The sequence below is a fragment of the Pagrus pagrus genome, assembly GCF_965226575.1.
Source record: "Pagrus pagrus genome assembly, chromosome: 16".
Taxonomy (NCBI): domain Eukaryota; kingdom Metazoa; phylum Chordata; class Actinopteri; order Spariformes; family Sparidae; genus Pagrus; species Pagrus pagrus.
This window is the reverse complement of record NC_140200.1, coordinates 7331199-7350770: the sequence shown is the minus strand read 5'-3', so window position 1 is coordinate 7350770 and position 19572 is coordinate 7331199. Positions and strand designations below refer to the sequence as shown.

The 19572-nt window shown below is 40.5% G+C and overlaps 1 protein-coding gene across 9 annotated transcripts in view; it reads right to left on the bottom strand.

The window, feature by feature from the left end:
* LOC311272201 (protein NLRC3-like) overlaps positions 1-19572 on the bottom strand; it is a 55059-nt gene that overhangs the window by 8325 nt on the left and 27162 nt on the right. For 2 of the 9 annotated variants that reach the window (XR_014624542.1, XM_084378444.1), the window contains exons 1-10: positions 14055-17152; positions 11898-13775; positions 11380-11529; positions 10908-11027; positions 10435-10554; positions 9842-10101; positions 6596-8387; positions 5405-5578; positions 3464-3637; positions 1161-1334 (exon numbers count right to left, since the gene is read on the bottom strand). Coding sequence is in view for 8 of the 9 variants with exons in the window: in XM_084378444.1 (XP_084234570.1) it covers positions 1161-1334; positions 3464-3637; positions 5405-5578; positions 6596-8387; positions 9842-10101; positions 10435-10554; positions 10908-11027; positions 11380-11510 (2945 nt within the window). In the remaining variant the exon portion in view is untranslated. The other 7 variants (XM_084378445.1, XM_084378446.1, XM_084378441.1 and 4 more) reach the window with 6 other exon arrangements.

Below are 19572 nucleotides of genomic sequence, written 5' to 3'. Positions count from 1 at the left end.
TGCCAGCTCCACCAGAGGCTCCATCTATACAAACTCATGTTGTGCAGCCAAATAAAAACCCACAGAAACTGATTTAATATTTGATTCTACTATTTAAAGCTCCTGTTATTAAGATAGTTGAACTTTGAGTCTCGTTCCCAACTCTTCAAATACTGACGCTTTGGGATTGTAGGTCGGGTCGACTGCGTTCCCGACAATTTTTCCTCTTCCACAATTCGCCACAGTCTGCTATAACCCACCTGCCACCCCTTCAGCTCCGAGGAGTGAAACTGAGACTGCTGTTTGGACTCGGTGACTGTTTGTGAGAGTGAGAGCAGCTGGAGGTGCACTACTGGGACTCTTGTGACTTGAGCTCTACTACGGTGAGTACTTAACTGTTGTTTCTGCACGGTCAACGTGAACCGGCTTCAACTGTATTTGGCCGCAACGCTCCCCAGCTTCGACCAGGCCTGCAACGTGACGTTTGTCTTATTTCTCTTTGTTGTGTTCCCTGGTTGCCAGCTTGTTTGTGTGTGTGTGTGGGCCCACAAAATAATTAAGTATCACTTAAAGCTTCTATAAGAGTTCTTTTGCTGTGTTTAATATTAATGAAGGTCTTTTGTGGATAAGTTCATTAGCAGTGATCAATAGCAGAGCAAGGTTAAAAGAACATTTTTGTGTTTGAACAAAAGTAAATTGACAGTGAATAGTAACAAAACAAGGTTAAAGGAACATTGCACTGAATTCATTGGTTTGACTTGTTTAAATTTCATTCTGAACAAGGTCAGTAGAAAACCACATTTTGGGTTTACTGTGATTTACTGTGGATGGTTACATTTATTTTTTATGGCTATTAGAACAGCTATGAAGACTTTTAGCTTCACTGATGCACACTGATCCCACGCTAAAAGGTGGAGTTAACACACTGCAGACCACTGATTGGTCAGTCGGAACAGCCAGAGTCGTCTCGTCCTCCACGCTCTGAAAAAACATTTCACTTTCTACCTTTTCAGCAGTCTTCTGTCTCGCTGCCTGCAGCCTTCCTCAAGTAAAGCTAGTTTCCTTGTTGTGATAAACAACCACTCGTGTGCTGTGTAGAGAATGTGTGGTCGAGCAAGAGAGAGAGAGAAAAAACTTAAATGAATTAAATGTTATAGATACAGAGAAACACATGAACTGACCTCAGAGTCTCCAGTCGACAGTTTGGACTCTCCAGTACAGCAGAGAGAAGCTTCACTCCTGAATCCTGCAGCTCGTTTTCACTCAGCTCCAGCTCTCTCAGATGGGAGGGGTTGGACTTCAGAGCTGAGGCCAGAGAAGCACAGCTGATCTCTGACAAACTGCAGCTCATCAATCTGAATAAAAATTAAATATGTAACTTTAAAAGACAATGTTCCTGCTTGAAATCATTCAGTGTTTAATAATCTGTTCAGAGCTGAAGAAGGTTAAGAATGTAGACGTTTAGAAAATGAAACTCCAAACACCTGAACCCAACAGGTTGCAGGTTCAACACTGTCAAATACACAAAGTGAAACAGAGCTCTCATTAATATTAATGACAACGTGCTGCTGCTTCAATAAAGACGTAGTGATGTCACCTCTTAAACTCTGCCAGCTCCACCAGAGGCTCCATCTATACACACTTATGTTGTGCAGCCAAATAAAAACCCACAGAAACTGATTTAACATTTGATTCTACTATTTAAAGCTCCTGTTATTAAGATAGTTGATTTTTGAGTCTCGTTCCCAACTCATCAAATACTGACGCTTTGGGATAGTAGGTCGGGTCGGCCGCCATCCCAAAGCATCAGTATTTGACGGGTTGGAAACGAGACTCAAAAATCAACTCTTACTGTCGCCCTGGGTAATTTAATTTACCCCAAAATATTAAAATTACAAGTTTTTCTTGAATATTAAGAGGTTCATGTAAGTTTTGTTCTGAATAAATGTGCTTTGATGTTATTCACATGGTTAATTTAATATGAACTTTATACTTCCACTTTAAGTAGGTTGTTTGCAGTGTACCTGGCTAACATGTGGCATAAACAGAGTACAACCTATGTTGTTTAACTTCATTGTATGTGATTCGTTGTGTATGAGTCATGACACTTTTCCTGTTTGGTGATTGGCTGTGGGGCGGAAGCTAGCAGAGCAGAGTGAACTGTGTGAAAAAGAAACGGAGAGAAGTCGGCGGCAGCAGTAGTGAAGAGAAGCAGAGCAGAGAGACTTTGTTGTGTTCCCTGGTTGCCAGCTTGTTTGGGTGTGTGTGTGGGCCCACAAATTAATTAATTATCACTTAAAGCATCTATAAGAGTTCTTTTGGTGTGTTTAATATTAATGAAGGTCTTTTGTGGTGAAGTTCATTAGCAGCGATCAATAGCAGAGCAAGGTTAAAAGAACATTTTTGTGTGTGAACAAAGTAAATTGACAGTGAATAGTAACAAAACAAGGTTAAAGGAACATTGCACTGAATTCATTGGTTTGACTTGTTAAAATTTCATCCTGAACAAGGTCAGTAGAAAACCACATTTTGGTTTTACTGTGGATGGTCATGTTTATTTTTTATGGCTATTAGAATTTTTATTTTTCTGTTAATTTAAGTTAATTTATTGGGACATAGTTGTCATGTGATTCATTTTAAGTGCACGTAACTACAGTAAGAATACATTAAGAAGGTATGTAATAATCCTTTAATATTGAAATAAAAAGAGACACTTATCCAATTAAGAGCACATAAATACATGAAACGAGTTGTGTCTATTGTCCAACGTGACTTAAACATCATCCAACCTCCTTTTTTCAAAGATTCAACACTTTCTTTTCAGAGATTTAAATCTCTGCGGGGGGCCACACCTTTCTGATGTCAGATTAGGGGGTCTGTGTCCAACAATTTCTGTCACTTTACAAAACTGACAAACAAACATTAACACCTTCCTCACTCTGTGATTGGTGAGCTGAGTGGAGGTGAGATAGAGCCCAGGTTTGAACTTCTCTCTCAGCTCTTTCTTCATTTGTTACACAACTATTTCTGTCACTTTGAAATATGAACTGAGTGAAACACTACCAATGTCTTCCAGGAGAGAACATGTGAGTAGTTACCTCCATATTTAAACCATTGTTGAGCCTCCAGCAGCTCTTCGCTCCACCTTTGGCTGTCTGAAACAGCTATGAACACTTTTAACTTCACTGATGCACACTGATCCCATGCTAAAAGGTGGAGTTAACACACTGCAGACCACTGATTGGTCAGTCGGAACAGCCAGAGTCGTCTCGTCCTCCACGCTCTGAAGTAACATTTCACTTTCTACCTTTTCAGCAGTCTTCTGTCTCGCTGCCTGCAGCCTTTCTCAAGTAAAGCTAGTTTCCTTGTTGTGATAAACAACCACACGTGTGCTGTGTGTAGAGAATGTGTGGTCGAGCAAGAGAGAGAGCAAAACACTTAAAATAATGAAATGTTATAGATAGACAGAAACACATGAACTGACCTCAGAGTCTCCAGTCGACAGTTTGGACTCTCCAGTACAGCAGAGAGAAGCTTCACTCCTGAATCCTGCAGCTTGTTGTGACTCAGCTGCAGCTCTCTCAGATGGGAGGGGTTGGACTTCAGAGCTGAGGCCAGAGAAGCACAGCTGATCTCTGACAAACTGCATCTCTCCAATCTGAATAAAGAATAAATTATGTAACTTTAACAGACAATGTTCCTGCTTGAAATCATTCAGTGTTTAATAATCTGTTCAGAGCTGAAGAAGGTTAAGAATGTAGACGTTTAGAAAATGAAACTCCAAACACCTGAACCCAACAGGATGCAGGTTCAACACTGTCAAATACACAAAGTGAAACAGAGCTCTCATTAATATTAATGACAACGTGCTGCTGCTTCAATAAAGACGTAGTGATGTCACCTCTTAAACTCTGCCAGCTCCACCAGAGGCTCCATCTATACAAACTCACATTGTGCAGCCAAATAAAAACCCACAGAAACTGATTTAACATTTGATTCTACTATTTAAAGCTCCTGTTATTAAGATAATTGAATTCTGAGTCTTGTTCCCAACTCGTCAAATACTGACGCTTTGGGATAGTAGGTCGGGTCGGCTGCCATCCCAAAGCATCAGTATTTGACAGGTCGGGAACAAGACTCAAAAATCAACTCTTACTGTCGCCCTGGGTAATTTAATTTACCCCAAAATATTTAAATTACAGGTTTTTCTTGAATATTAAGAGGTTCATGTAAGTTTTGTTCTGAATAAATGTGTTTTGATGTTATTAACATGGTTAATTTAATATGAACTTTATACTGCCATTTTAAGTAGGTTGTTTGCAGTGTACCTGGCTAACATGTGGCATAAACAGAGTACAACCTATGTTGTTTAACTTCATTGTATGTGATTCGTTGTGTATGAGTCATGACACTTTTCCTGTTTGTTGATTGGCTGTGGGGCGGAAGCTAGCAGGGCAGAGTGAACTGTGTGAAAAAGAAACGGAGAGAAGTCGGCGGCAGCAGTAGTGAAGAGAAGCAGAACAGAGAGACTTTGTTGTGTTCCCTGGTTGCCAGCTTGTTTGTGTGTGTGCGTGGGCCCACAAAATAATTAAGTATCACTTAAAGCTTCTATTAGAGTTCTTTTGGTGTGTTTAATATTAATGAAGGTCTTTTGTGGTAAAGTTCATTAGCAGTGATCAATAGCAGAGCAAGGTTAAAAGAACATTTTTGTGTTTGAACAAAAGTAAATTGACAGTGAATAGTAACAAAACAAGGTTAAAGGAACATTGCATTGAATTCATTGGTTTGACTTGTTAAAATTTCATTCTGAACAAGGTCAGTAGAAAACCACATTTTGGGTTTACTGTGATTTACTGTGGATGGTTACATTTATTTTTTATGGCTGTTAGAATTTTTATTTTTCTGTTAATAAATTTAAGTTAATTTATTGGGACATAGTTGTCATGTGATTCATTTTAAGTGCACTTAACTACAGCAAGAATACATTAAGAAGGTACGTAATAATCCTTTAATACTGAAATAAAAAAGAGACACTGTAATCCAATTAAGAGCAAATAAATACACGACAAGAGGTGTGTCTTTTGTCCAACCTGACTTAAACATCATCCAACCTCTTTTTTTCAAAGATTCAACACTTTCTTTTCAGAGATTTAAATCTCTGTGTATGTTGTACGTCAGGCAGTAATATACAATAATGTAGTTCTCTCTCTCTCTCTCTCTCTCTCTCTCTCTCTCTCTCTCTCTCTGTGTGTGTGTGATATAAATATATAATTTGGAGTTAAACTTTGACAGACTGTCAAACTTTAAACTGAGTTGTTGTGATTTGAGCTCAGACAAACCCAGAAAACAAGTGAACTGAAGGAAATTTAAAACATCTGTTATGGATTTAAATGTTATAGATGTACACAGAAACACATGAACTGACCTCAGAGTCTCCAGTCGACAGTTTGGACTCTCCAGGCCAGCAGAGAGAAGCTTCACTCCTGAATCCTGCAGGTCGTTGTGTCTCAGGTCCAGCTCTGTCAGATGGGAGGGGTTGGACTTGAGAGCTGAGGCCACGACTTCACAGTGACTCTCTGAGAGTCCACATTTAAAAAATCTGTGATTACAGTTAAAAGAACCTTAAAACAATAAAATGTGAGACTTTATTGTGAAAACAGATTCCTACATTTTGCATCACAAAGCACAGGTGGTCAGTTGGTCAGCCTGAGCTGGTCAGTCAGTGATCACAAGGTTTGTAGTTTGAAACTTGAGCTCCTTCTGTCCAGGAGGCCCCAGACTTTCCCTGCCTGAGGAGATCAGAGGGGCTGAATCGGTGCCCCATTTTATATCACCCCCCAAAACACACTTGGATAAAGCTGCTTTTAACCCCTGATGTGGATGTTTTAATCTTGATGTTTGATTTTGGTTTGTTTTATTCATTCTGTTGTCTTTATATTTATATTTGTAATTGTCAGGGTAAAACTTGCTTTTTCTTGTGACTCTTTCATTGTATTGCTGTTTAATGTGTGTACAGCAATTTGTAACTGCTTTTTAAAGTGTTATATCAAGAAAATAAATAAATAAATGAACCTCCCCGAGTGTCCTTGAGCAACATGAACCGCAAACACAAAAGCGTCCAAATGACTGTAATGTAAACAAGTCAGATTAGAGTTGATTTATATTCATTAAGCTTTATGTAAATTTACTGTAGGTTGTAACTGCACTTGTATGTGTTTACCTCAGTCATGTCTTTGTGTGGATTTTGTTCTTTGATGCATTTTATTCTGTCGCTCCGTCTGCTTTTCACCTCCCATCAAATTAATTCAACGTCTTCTACTGCATCAATAGTATAATACGTACTAAAGATTGAGTTATTATCATTTGATGGGTAATCATTTGTCTCAAGTGGAGTCCACCTGGCTGAAGTAAATGTTTTGGAAAGTTGACGACTACATGTCATTTCATCTCTGAGCTTGGTGATGATAATTGATGCAATAAGCAGGTTTCATACTTGTTCAGGAAAACATGTATCGTGTTGAGGTTTTATATAATGCATGTGTGTAGAGTGTTTGTCTTTAATACTGAAGGCTTCAGCTTTACCATGATTTTTAATGTTAATCACATCTGGACTTACCGAGCCTTTCTACAGTTCCTCACAGCTGGAATCAGTCTCCGTTTTCCATCAAATGATGTGTTGTATTTCTGTGTGTCCAACTCATCCAGAACCTCCTCTGACATCTGCAGCATGTAGGCCAGAGCTGAGCAGTGGATCTCAGAGAGTTTCTTCTCTGATCTGTTCTCTGACTTCAGGAACTCTTGGATCTTCTGATGGACTGAGTGGTCGTTCATCTCTGTCAGACAGTGGAAGATGTTGATGCTTCTGTCAGGAGAGATATTATCACTGTTCATCTTCTTCAGTTTGTTGATGGCTCTCTGCATGATTTTTGGCCTGTTGTCTGTCTGACCCAGCAGGCCTGCTAAGAGTCTCTGGTTGGACGTCAGAGAGAGGCCATGAATGAAGCGAACAAACAGGTCCAGGTGACCATTCTTACTTTTGAGGGATTTCTCCATGGCGCTATTCAGGAAGTCATTCAGGGTTGAATCAACATATTCGTCCCCAAAGAAGTCCTTCAGTGCCTCTGTGTTGCTGTTGGTGTAACAGTGGAACATGTAGACTGCAGCCAGAAACTCCTGAACGCTCAGATGAACAAAGCAGTAGACTGTTTTCTGGAAGATCACACTCTCTCTTCTGAAGATCTCTGTACAAACTCCTGAGTACACCGAGGCCTCTGTGACATTAAGACCACACTGCTCCAGGTCCTCTTGGTAGAACATGATGTTTCCTGACTCCAGATGTTCAAACGCCAGCCTCCCCAGCTTCAGAAGAACTTTCCTGTCAGCCTCCGTCAGCTCCTGTGGACACGTCTCACGTCCCTCATCGTACTTCTGCTTCTTCCTCTTTGTCTGAACCAGCAGGAAGTGTGAGTACATGTCAGTCAGGGTCTTGGGCAGCTCTCCTCTCTGGTCTGTAGTCAACATGTGGTCCAGAACTGTAGCAGTGATCCAGCAGAAGACTGGGATCAGACACATAATGTGGAGGCTCCTGGAGGTCTTGATGTGTGAGATGACTCTGCTGGACAGATCTTCATCACTGAACCTCCTCCTGAAGTACTCCTCCTTCTGGGCGTCAGTGAAGCCTCGTACTTCTGTTACCCTGTCGACACGTGAAGGAGGGATCTGATTGGCTGCTGCAGGTCGGGAAGTTATCCAGACGAGAGCCGAGGGAAGCAGCTTCCCCTCGATGAGGTTTGTCAGCAGCACGCTGACTGATGACTCCTGTGTGACATCAGACACGACCTCATTGTTCTTGAAATCCAGTGAAAGTCTGCTTTCATCCAGGCCGTCAAAGATGAACAGAAGTTTACAGACAGCGAGCTTCTCTGCTGTCACCTTCTGTAATGTTGGATGGAAATCATGGAGCAGCCTGAGAAGACTGTACTGCTCGTCTCTGATCAGGTTCAGCTCCCTGAACGAAAGCACAACCACCAGACTGACATCTTGGTTTTCGGAGCCCTCTGCCCAGTCCAGAGTGAACTTCAGCACTGAGAAGGTTTTTCCAACTCCAGCGACGCCGTTCGTCAGAGCCACCCTGACGTGTCTCTGTTGGTCAGGTGAGGCTTTAAAGATGTCGCAGCACTTGATTGGAGTTTCACTGAAGGTCTTTTTCTTGGAAACTGTCTCAAGCTGCCTCACCTCATGTTGGGTATTAACCTCTTCACTCTGTCCCTCTGTGATGTAGAGCTCAGTGTAGATCTTCTTAAGGAGGGTTCCACTTCCTGTTTCATCACTTCCTTCAGTCACATGTTCATATCTCCTCCTCAGACTGATCTTATGTTCATGGAAAACCTCCTGCAGACCAACATTCACTGAAAAAAGTAGGAGACAAAAAATACAATGTGACAATCAGCAGTCAATGGTCTTTTCATTACAAGTTAAAGAACCATCAGTATAAGAATATGTTTGTTGTTTTCTTTTTCTTTCTTTCCACCTTGACATCGTGGAGAGGTTTGTGTGTCCCTGTGATCCTCGGAGCTCTGTTGTCGGGGTCATTAGCCCCTGGCAGGGTCTCGCAAAGCTAATTAGCCCCAGAGGAGGGGCCAGACTGAGAGTGATTCAAAGAACCTATATGACTCAGCCACAAAGGTGCTGCAGCACCTGAACCAGGAAAGAGAAATCAGGGCACCTTTCTGGAGCTAAACCTGGGAGTGGAGGTCACTGGTGAATATCTGGTGGCTGGCTTTTGACTACATGGAGACGCCACCCTGTGGGCTGACTACCAGCAGGGATGGGCATTGGGGTCGGGTGTGTGCCAGTTTCATGGAAAAGAAGGTAGGTGTACTGATTCCTGGCATCCCAGACTGGTCCTCAGGACAGGGAATGTCACCTCTCATGGGTGAAGGAACAGGTGCTGGTGCTGGTGTGGGGCAGTACCAACTACATTTAGTTGGGCTCACCTCTATGCACAGCACTGTTTCTTGAACTGAACTCCTTTGCTTGAGGGACAACATCTCAGGTTAGCCCCTGTAAATGACCACCACCTGCACCTCAGCCCATCCACTACACTCTGCTACTGCTAACTGCTTGTTATTCCCTCACTACAAGGGGGGACCAGCTACTGCTCAACTAAATCCAGACTGTTTGATGTCCTGGATCCACAATAGTGACACAAACTCCCCAATGACATCAGAACAGAAGAAACTCGACACAACTTCAGACTGAAAACTCTCCTGTTCAGACTGAAAACTCTCCTGTTCAGACGGCACCTTGGCCCATAAAAACAATCTCTCTCTCGATCTCTTATTGCTTCTAATTGTAGCACTTGAACCATTTTAGCATAATTGATGAATTTGATCTACTCATGTTGTATCCACATGGTTCAATCAGTTATTTTCAGTCACTTTGGATAAAAACATCAGCCAAATGAACGTATTGTAATAAAGCAGGTTACATTTTAAGCTGTTTAATGTGCTGAAACTGAGCAGCTAATTAGCTATCTGCTGTAGCCTGAAAATAGATGTTAGCAGTGCACTTTTCCTCACTGGATGTTTGTTTGGTCACTTGTTCAACAAGTGGATCTGCAGGACGAGGTGTGTGTTTGTAAGTTAGAGGAGGAGGAGATGTTAGCAGGAAAGCTAATGTGGACTGTTGTTTAAAGTGATGTTTTGTTTCAAGCTGCTGTCTGACACTTCTCCATCTCCATCTATGCATACAGAGAACAAACAGCTTTCTGATTGGTTAATGTGTGACATAACAAATGTATTAAAACAACAAGTAGTGTCTTCAGACATGAAGACATCAGCAGACAGATATATAGTCTTACTTTGTACAGTGCTGGTCAGACTGGCTGTCTGCAGTCCAGCTCTTGTTCTGGATCTTTCTCCACACTGGGGACAGGAGGAGTGTCCTGGTGAAGCAGACTGGTCCCAATATGATGTGATGCACTGTCTGCAGAACAACTGTCCACAGTCTGATGGTCCAGGTTCATTACTGAAGAATGGAGGATAATCTTTGGACCGGTCACTCTTCATAGACACACAGCTGGATACTGGAGACACTGCTCTCTGTCTGTTGGACTGAACTCTGCAAATAGCAACATGTTTGTGTTTATCTCATGAATCCTTGAAAAAAAAGTCTAATTACAAATTCATTGAGGGAGCAAAGTCCTCCTGTCCATAAATTAGAAGTTTAACAATTTCTATTTGTCTTCTTTGATTAGATTACAGCTTTTTACGTGACTGACAGCACTAAGGGGAAGATGGGACGAATGATCTCTCTGTCATGAGTCCCAAAAGGTTTGTTAAAGTTACTGTAGTCATTGTTGTTGAAATATACAAACACAACATAAACAAAACATGTCATTGTGAGAGGGAACTGAAAAAAGTCAAACAAATGAGTTAGTATCAGGTGTCTTACTTTGAGTCTGATGGTCCAGGTTCATTACTGAAGGCTGGAGGTTCATCTTTGGACCAGTCACTCTTCATAGACAGACAGCTGGATACTGGAGACTCTGCTCTCTGTCTGTTGGACTGAACTCTAAAAACACCAACATGTTTGTATTTATATTTCATGAATCTTTGAGAAATTCTCTGATGACAAAGTAATTTAGGAAGCTTTAAATACAGAAAATACTGCTACTGTTGATAAAAAGGAGCTTTCAAAGTTTCTATTTGTCCTCTAAGATCAGATTACAGCTTTTTAGGAGACTGACAGCTGCCACAGATAGTAAGAGGAACATGAGCCGTGAAAAATCTGTTAGATTTAAGTAGAAAATACATTTTAGATTAATTTTGAATATAAAAATACAAAATTAACAAAACAAAGCATGGCAGTGAGACAGGGAACAGAAAAAAAAAGTCACATAAATGAGTTAGTATCAGGTGTCGTACTTTGAGTCTGATGGTCCAGGTTCATTACTGAAGGCTGGAGGTTCATCTTTGGACCAGTCACTCTTCATAGACAGACAGCTGGACACTGGAGACTCTGCTCTCTGTCTGTTGGACTGAACTCTAAAAACACCAACATGTTTGTATTTATATTTCATGAATCTTTGAGAAATTCTCTGATGACAAAGTAATTTAGGAAGCTCTAAATACACAAACTACTGCTACTGTTGATAAAAAAGGAGCTTTCAAAGTTTCTATTTGTCCTCTTAGATCAGATTACATCTTTTTAGGAGACTGACAGCTGCCACAGATAGTAAGAGGAACATGAGCCGTGAAAAGTCTGTTAGATTTAGGTAGAAAATACATTTTAGATTAATTTTGAATATAAAAATACAAAATTAACAAAACAAAGCATGGCAGTGAGACAGGGAACAGAAAAAAAATCACATAAATGAGTTAGTATAGGGTGGCTTACTTTGAGTCTGATGGTCCAGGTTCATTACTGAAGGCTGGAGGTTCATCTTTGGACCAGTCACTCTTCATAGACACACAGCTGGACACTGGAGACTCTGCTCTGTCCTCCTCCTCCTCCACACAAACACTCATCTTCTGCTCTGAAGTCAGTCTGAGAGGTGAAACAGTAGCTGTGAGCTCAGGACACAAGAATCAGGAAACAAGTTTGTTCAAGAGTCACACAAGACCGAGAGAGCAGGAAGTAACACACTCTCTCTCTCCCCTTCACACACACATTATACAGTATAATAAAAGCAGCCAGAAGTCCACCTGGTCACTTTTCTTCACACCTGTGCTTGTTTTCTTGGGTTACTGTAGGTTTAAAGAGGATTATTCAGCCAATCAGGACTTTGTGTCCACAGATGAATCAAACTGTTGAGTTCACTCCAACCTTTCTTTCCTCCACAGTCCACAGGGAGAAAACTGACTCACAGTAAGTCAAGTCACAGTAAATAATCAAAATGTGTTTTTAACACTCACCCTGCCTCAGACTTCAGCTGTTCTCCTTCTGCTCTTCATCTTATAATGAAGTCTGACTGAACACTTTCACTGTTAGGTCCCTCCCTGTGTCTGTGTGTATGTGTGTGTATAATAACGTCCTTGGCGCCTCCCTGTTCTTCTTCTGATTTTATGGCGGGTTGCAACCATGGCTTTTAAGGTGCATACCACCACCTATTGTACCGGAGTATGTAGCATGGAGGTGGATGAAAATACTTTACACCTGCCTTTCTCAAACTATGGTACTATGGACTCCCTCTAGTGGTACGGAAATAGAAATAAATAGGAAATAGCCTGCTCTTAAAAACAATGAAATAACATTAATTATACAACACGTAGATCCGACCGAGCAATCACTCCGCCTGTATTTTAAACTACGCAGAGCAGCTAGCAAGAAACACAGCTAGCTAACGATAGAGCTAAAACGGCTGTATTGACCTGACACAAAATAAATGATTTTGCTGTTAATTTTGATCTATATGGCGGACTTAGTTTTGAGGAAGCCTACGCAGAATAAGCAGAAGAAATACATGTTTAGATGTAAGAGAATGGATCATAAACTATCAAGTTGCTGGTTAATGAAAGCAGTATAACTGTAAATCATTCCCAGCAAACATTTTGACGTCTATTTGACGTCTAATCAACGTCGGTCAGGCAGGTCGATTCGACGTCTAGCAGAGGTGCTGAAATAAAAGTTTTTCTGACGTAGGTCTTATGACCGACCACATTTCGACCGTTATTAGACCGCATCAATTCACGTCGTTTCAACGACATATCAACGTCTCACAGAGCAGGCTACTTCAATCAATGTCATTATTACGTCGTATAGACGACTTTTCAACGTCTCTACGTGACGTCTATCTGACGTCTAATCAACGTCGGTCAGGAAGGTCGATTCGACGTCTTGCAGAGGTGCTGAAATGAAAGTTTTTCTGACGTCGGTCATTTTGACGGCATCAATTCACGTCGTTTCGACGACATAAAAACGGCTCACAGAGCAGGCTACTTCAATTATTACGTCGTATAGACGACTTTTCAACGTCTCTACGTGGCGTCTTTTTGACGTCTAATCAACGTCGGTCAGGCAGGTCGATTCGACGTCTACCAGAGGTGCTGAAATGAAAGTTTTTCTGACGTCGTTTTCATGACCGACGTCATTTCGACGGCTCTTAGACGGCATCAATTCACGTCGTTTCAACGGCATATCAACCTTTGTCAAAATACACATGTAATGTATTGCATTTAAAAATATGTTTACCTAAATCGAGTTTCAACTAGTGCCTACATAACTGGCATTACCACATCCATACATTCTATTACAAGCACAGCTCTTGTGCTGTAGCCTATAGTCTACATGTGCAATTCTCAATGCTCTAATCTGCAACTATTTAAATTAACTTATCAATTTCAGCAAAAAAATCCTTAAAATGCAAAGAGGTCAAAAAGTCCAATAGACAACACCAGCAAATTTCACATTTGCCAACTTAAAATATCACAGGAATGGTGAACCTGGTTAAAACTTTCATAGTAAATAAACTCAGCTGTGATAAAGTTAAAAATACTCGAATAATGTTCACCCATACTGTAAAATACAAGTAGTACATGGACAAATCTCAGGTAAAGAAAAAAAAGACAGCATTCAGGACCAGATATATGTAACGAGTTATCTATATATTGAATAATTGAATAAAAAACGAACATGTTTATGGGAACAAATGTTTTCTTGACTTTCTTTTTATTGCAGTCCTTTGGGGGTCTGCCCCTTGCCCCCGCTTCTTGGTGGGGCATGTTTAACTTGGTTCTGAATCACACTCTCTATTTCTGCATCTGTGGCCTTTGGACTCCATCTCTTCACAGCAGCTGGAGAGAGGGCATAAGAAAAAAATAAACATTTTTACAGAGCGCCTATTCAGATGTTAAATGCACTTTATAGATGGCAAGAACAAATTGTTTTGGGAGTTGAAAGAGTAATGAAAGAACCACTTCTTAGAGCCACTCAGTAGCCTGAATCTGATGGTTCCTAATAAAGCCAGTAGGCATTAACAGTCTGTGCTATGGTAGCTCAGCTTAGCCCAGGATAGCCACATGCACATGACGCCCATTCAGTAATTTCAATTATATCAATCTTAGTTTTCTTACACTTGATGACATGGAACATCTTTGTGGCTTTAAAAGGCACAACACAGAGATGCAACACTAAGCATAACTTCTCTTTCATGCAGGTGCCTGGCTGTACACACAGGGAGCACAATAGCACATTAGAGGTTTTCTTTTAAAGGACAATTCCATTTCATTTCAAACATGTGCTACAGTTTCGGAATACATTTACTCTAAAAGAATGAATTTGAAGATATTCCTCACTGTTGCTGCTGTTATGCATTAGCACCTCTGTCCAAGCATCATCACAACAGCATAAAACAGTGGCGGACGGCTCTGAGGCTGTATCCAAATATTCATATTCATTCAAGCCCCCCCATTCAAGTGTGTGTGTGTGTGTGTATCTCACCTGGTGTGCGTCTCACAATAAACCTGTGAAGTGAGGTAAATTGGACAAATAGTTATCAAAACAGGCCTATGCGAGGGACAGAGACACACAAATAGATTACTTTTATATGTAGAGAGATAGTGACATTGATTAACCTCTGAAGTCAATAAAAATGTAAAAATTTTAGTACGCCTAAAATAAAAAAAACTGTTTAAGGATCAATAACTGCTTGTGGCTTCATCTGAGCATGTCAATGGCATTATGGGGCTGTAGCCACACTATCAGTGAACACTTGTTTCAAATTTAAAGAAGATGGCACAAAGTAACCAGCCACAGTGTCAGTCACGTCTCTACAATAAGCTGGCGCCCTCTGCCGTTGCGGTCGTGTAGCGACACCAGACAACTATCAGCAACAAGCGACACCTATAGGCCTGGCATATGAACTACAGCGTTTTCGGTGGATCCGTCTAGATGCAAATATTCTTGAAACAATGCTGAGGAAGACGGAGAAAAAATAACGTTTTCGCCCGTCTGGACGGCCCCTTAAAGTGTTTTGGTTCTGTAACGATGCTAAACCGAGAGTTGCACAGATGTTCGGCTCGGTTTAGCATCGAGCACCTCACGTAGCCTGTGAGCTAACTCAGGGCTAGTTTCACACGGCAGCTAACTTGGCTGCTAGCCGCCGCACGGTTACGAATAAAAGCAAAAAAAAAAACATTTATCTGTAACGATACACGATGCAGCAACAAAATCAAAACTCTAACATGCAACTGATAAACGTATAATGTCTTACCAAACACCGTTTCATTTTAAATTACAGTACTTTTAGTAACTCACCTTTTACAGGTGTCTGTGTCTCCTCCTCGTCAACTGACACTGCAAAGTTCTTCTTGCGCATGCGTAGGAAATCGCTAGGTGCGCTAACTACGCGAGGAAAAATAGTTCCTAGATGGATGCTAGAATCACAAACATTTCAGCCCACATTGCCAATATGATACTACATTATTTTCTTAAATTCACGAACATATTTCCATTATTTCGAATAGTTTTTAACATTCGTGCATTGATATGTCGTTGAAACAACGTCTAAATGACGTTGGTCATTTCAGCCCTTCAGATAGACGTCAAATCAACCTGCCTGCCCGACGTTAATCAGACGTCCCGACATGATTGGATATCTGCATCTTGACACAGCAGTAGATAGAGAAAATCATTCTTGACAGTGTTTTTTCAGTTAAATATGTTTTCTTTGAGATCGTATTCCCCCTTATGTTATCATGTCGGAAAAAAGTCGAATTAAAGTCACGTCGTGACGCGACGTCGATTGGACGTCTTCATCTAGACGCAGGTCGAGAAAACATTTTCTGGCAGTGTTTATTCAGTTAAACCGCTCTAAAATGCATATTTATTAGATCATATTTGCCATGATATTATTTTATGATGTTGAAAAACAGTCGAATTAAAGTCACGACGTGACGCGACGTTGATTGGATGTCTTCATCTAGACGCAGGTCGAGAAAATGTTTGCTGGGTATTACGCAGGAGAAATAAAGGAGAAACAGGGTTGACGACAACAAGGTAGCTGAGCTGACATGATGATAACACTGGCCATTCATGACAAAATGTAGGTGAAATGAGCGAGTTTCGCGGCAGATAATTCGTACGTAGAAGCTCCATTGCCGTGGCCCCCATGCGCTGCGGTCATGATCGGCTGGATCTAAATAACGTCCGAAGGACTCCGAGCTGCACTACAATTGTCTGTGTGAGTATACGAGCATAATTACACCTATAAATAAGGTCCAGGTGTCAAATAACCGGAGTTCCCCTTTAATTATACAACACGTAGATCCGACCGAGCAATCTGATTGGTCAATCAGACATTATAGACTGTGCTCAGATGAGCAGCATAGCTCGCCGTGCTCAAATTAAAAATGCCTCATCACTGAAAAAATCACTCCGCCTGTATTTTAAACTACGCAGAGCAACTAGCGTACACAGCTAGCTAACGATGGAGCTAAAATGGCTGAATTGACCTGACACAAAATTGATCATTTAGCTGTTAATTTTGAAGCCTACGCAGAATAAGCAGAAGTAATAAATGTTTAGATGTAAGAGACGATGTAGTAAATGTCGCCTAAAAATGGATCATATAAACTATCAAGTTGCTGATTAATGAAAGCAGTATAACTGTTAATCATTGTAGATTGCTGATGAGTCGTTGACACGACACCTGCTACCGTAACGTTACTAGCTTAAAATGACTGTAAAGTCGGCAGACGTAATAACTATACCAGTCCATGACAAAAATATTTTTTTACAGCGGATATCTTAGTTACAACACGATTGAGCTAGCAAAGCAGTTGTGTGTTGCTATGTGTGGTATTTATTCAGTTTTGGGGAAATTGCGATGTCTTGAAAGCATAAGCTGAAGTTGGCTGCAGCTGACAGGGACTAGTTAACGCCAGACGTCATGTATATCCATTGAAACGGGGACAAACACCAGCAAAACACTTGAGAGCGTATTGTTCCACATTATAGATACATTTTTCTAATTTATTTTCTTTTTATTGGTGGTTGTTGTATAATCGCATTATTACACGGGAGGGTGTGCATTAACGTCATTATTGTCGGTAAAGCACACCCTCTTGTGTAATAATGCTTAATTTGAACATGTATATTACCAAAATACTATGACACATGAAATTAAAACACCGTAACCGTGAGATAAATGAAAACGGGTTTAAAATAAGTTTAGACTTAACTGTATTTTATTTGTTGATCCGCAGGTCAGCCTGCTGCAGTTGGGTTGTGGCGCGCGCGTCAAGCCGTTACAAGGTGACGACAAAGATCGTAAGATGAGGAAGATGAAAAGAGTTCAGTCCGGCTCCAAACACCATGTTGGTTACACCTCTTTAACTATAAATGCAGTCTGCAAAGGCAAAACCCAAAGCTGAAACTGAGAGCAGACAATCAGCGCTATTTATTGTTTGAATAATCAATGTGATGAGACACACCTGGGTCTAAGTTTTCCTAAATCTTTTAATTTTGAATCTTGCTGTGAGCGTCTCCTTCACATTTTTTAGTGCATCTTCATCACTGGCAGCAATGATTAGATCATCAACCCATATTATTATGATCACCTTCTCATTTTCTGTTTCCCTTGTGTAAACACAATGATCAGCAGGGTTTTGTCCTAAATGGTTCTCACTTAGATAATCATGTAGCGTAACCCATACAGTGACTTTTCTAGCTTATACACCAACTTTCCGTCTGTGCTAGATGCCACTTCATATCCTATCCCAAGCAGTTCTGACATCCATCTGATACTAAATCAGGTTTTCCTGTGCTGCTTTTTGCATTAACACTTAACACTATACCCTTTAGCCACCTTGACAGACAACATATTTACTAATGTTACAGACAACAATGCAATAAGTGGATTACTGATCAATGATATCAGTGAGCAGCTACCAGTGTTTACAGTGTGTGACAGTGTCTACAAGAAGGAAAAGCAGGACATTAAACTGGAGTACAGACGAGTCAGGACAGAGGAGTCAATGAATGCTTTAAAAACATGAATTACTGAACCAAAACTGGGAAATATCATATAAAGAAGATAACCTTGACAAAGCATATGAAATATTCTAAAGAGTATTCAAATTGTTATCTGATGAAAAAAAACTGTCCAATAAAACAAATCAATAAAAAACAGAAATATTCAGACATGGATCACTGAGGGATGACAAAATGTCTGCAGAAAGAAAAATACACTATATAGAGAATTTATAAAATATAGAACCAAAGAGGCAGAAAATAAATATAAACAATATAAAGTTTACTAATATTGTGAGAATTAGTAGGAAGGAATATTATAGCAATCTATAGTGGCCCCTGCACTCCTGAAGACCACCCGAGTCTCCTCAGCAGGTCCAGTCTGATCATTATTCCAGCGTGAGTTTTTGGTAATTCATACAACACTGTTCAAAACAGTCCTTTTGTTACAATCAGCAGAGAGTCTTTCTATAGTTACAGCACAGACACCTTGCGCAGGTGTAAGTGACAGAAGTTCAGGTGTATTTTTTGATATCTTGTCCTGTGTTTGCCTTCAGGGGGATAACAAGCTGTTACTAAGGGCTGCACACTTCATCAAAATACTATTAAAATCACAATATGACCAAGTATCCAAATCACAGAGGCTGTAGTGTTTCCATAAAGGTCAAATGTGTGACAAACATCATTATAATGAAGTACTGTAGTGCTGCAGAGATGTCCTGACCTACAGATCTTGTTCTCCACATGTAGAAAACAAAAACATGTTGGTTTGGTACAGAGCCAACAAAGTCACATCATCAGGATTTCAAAAGGTTTTTCCTCAGTGAAAATAAATTCTGATGCAGCAGTGATCATTTCCACAAATCATGAATCACATCACAATCACAACATGGGTCCAGATAATCACAGTAGTGTTGATTTGATGACGTCACAGCCCTAATATTACTGTACTGCTGCCACAAATGAAGAACAACACAAGGTTGACAAAATTCTGCTCAGCTGCTGTAAGGAACAAATCAGGAGCCGACCAATAATTAAAGAAATGTGACACGTCCTGCTCTGCTTCCTTGAATTAAGTCTTATTTTTATCATGTGTATAAATATGTGGATGTGTATTAGCTGTTATTGTGCCTCTCCATTTAAAGAGGCAGCTGTTAGACACAAGTCACCTCTCATCTTATTGTTTGAACATAATTTGGCGCTGTTGCCTCATCTATCCTGCTGATTTCCCTCGTTCCTGAAACCTGAATCAGCTGCTTTTAACACCTCACACTTTCTCTTAGTAAATTGTATTTATACCAATGAAATATTTAACGACCACCTTCTAACTGTGCATATAATGAGATCATTTGAACATCGTCACTGTCCAGTGAACACCACTTATTTCTGACTTGGAGGATTTTTATGTTTACGTGTGATTTGACGGATTATTTGCTTCTAAACATGTGGAAAAATTTCTTCTATTTCTTGAGATCAGAAAGTCCTTTAAAAAAATGTAGTAGTCTCCAGCCTGACAACACGTGTTTTTCTTTCATAACGTGAAATAATGTGTTTCAGAGCACAGCGGTGCCATTGACCCGTTCTGTCTGAAAGGCCCGTTACACTTGAATATTTGATCCA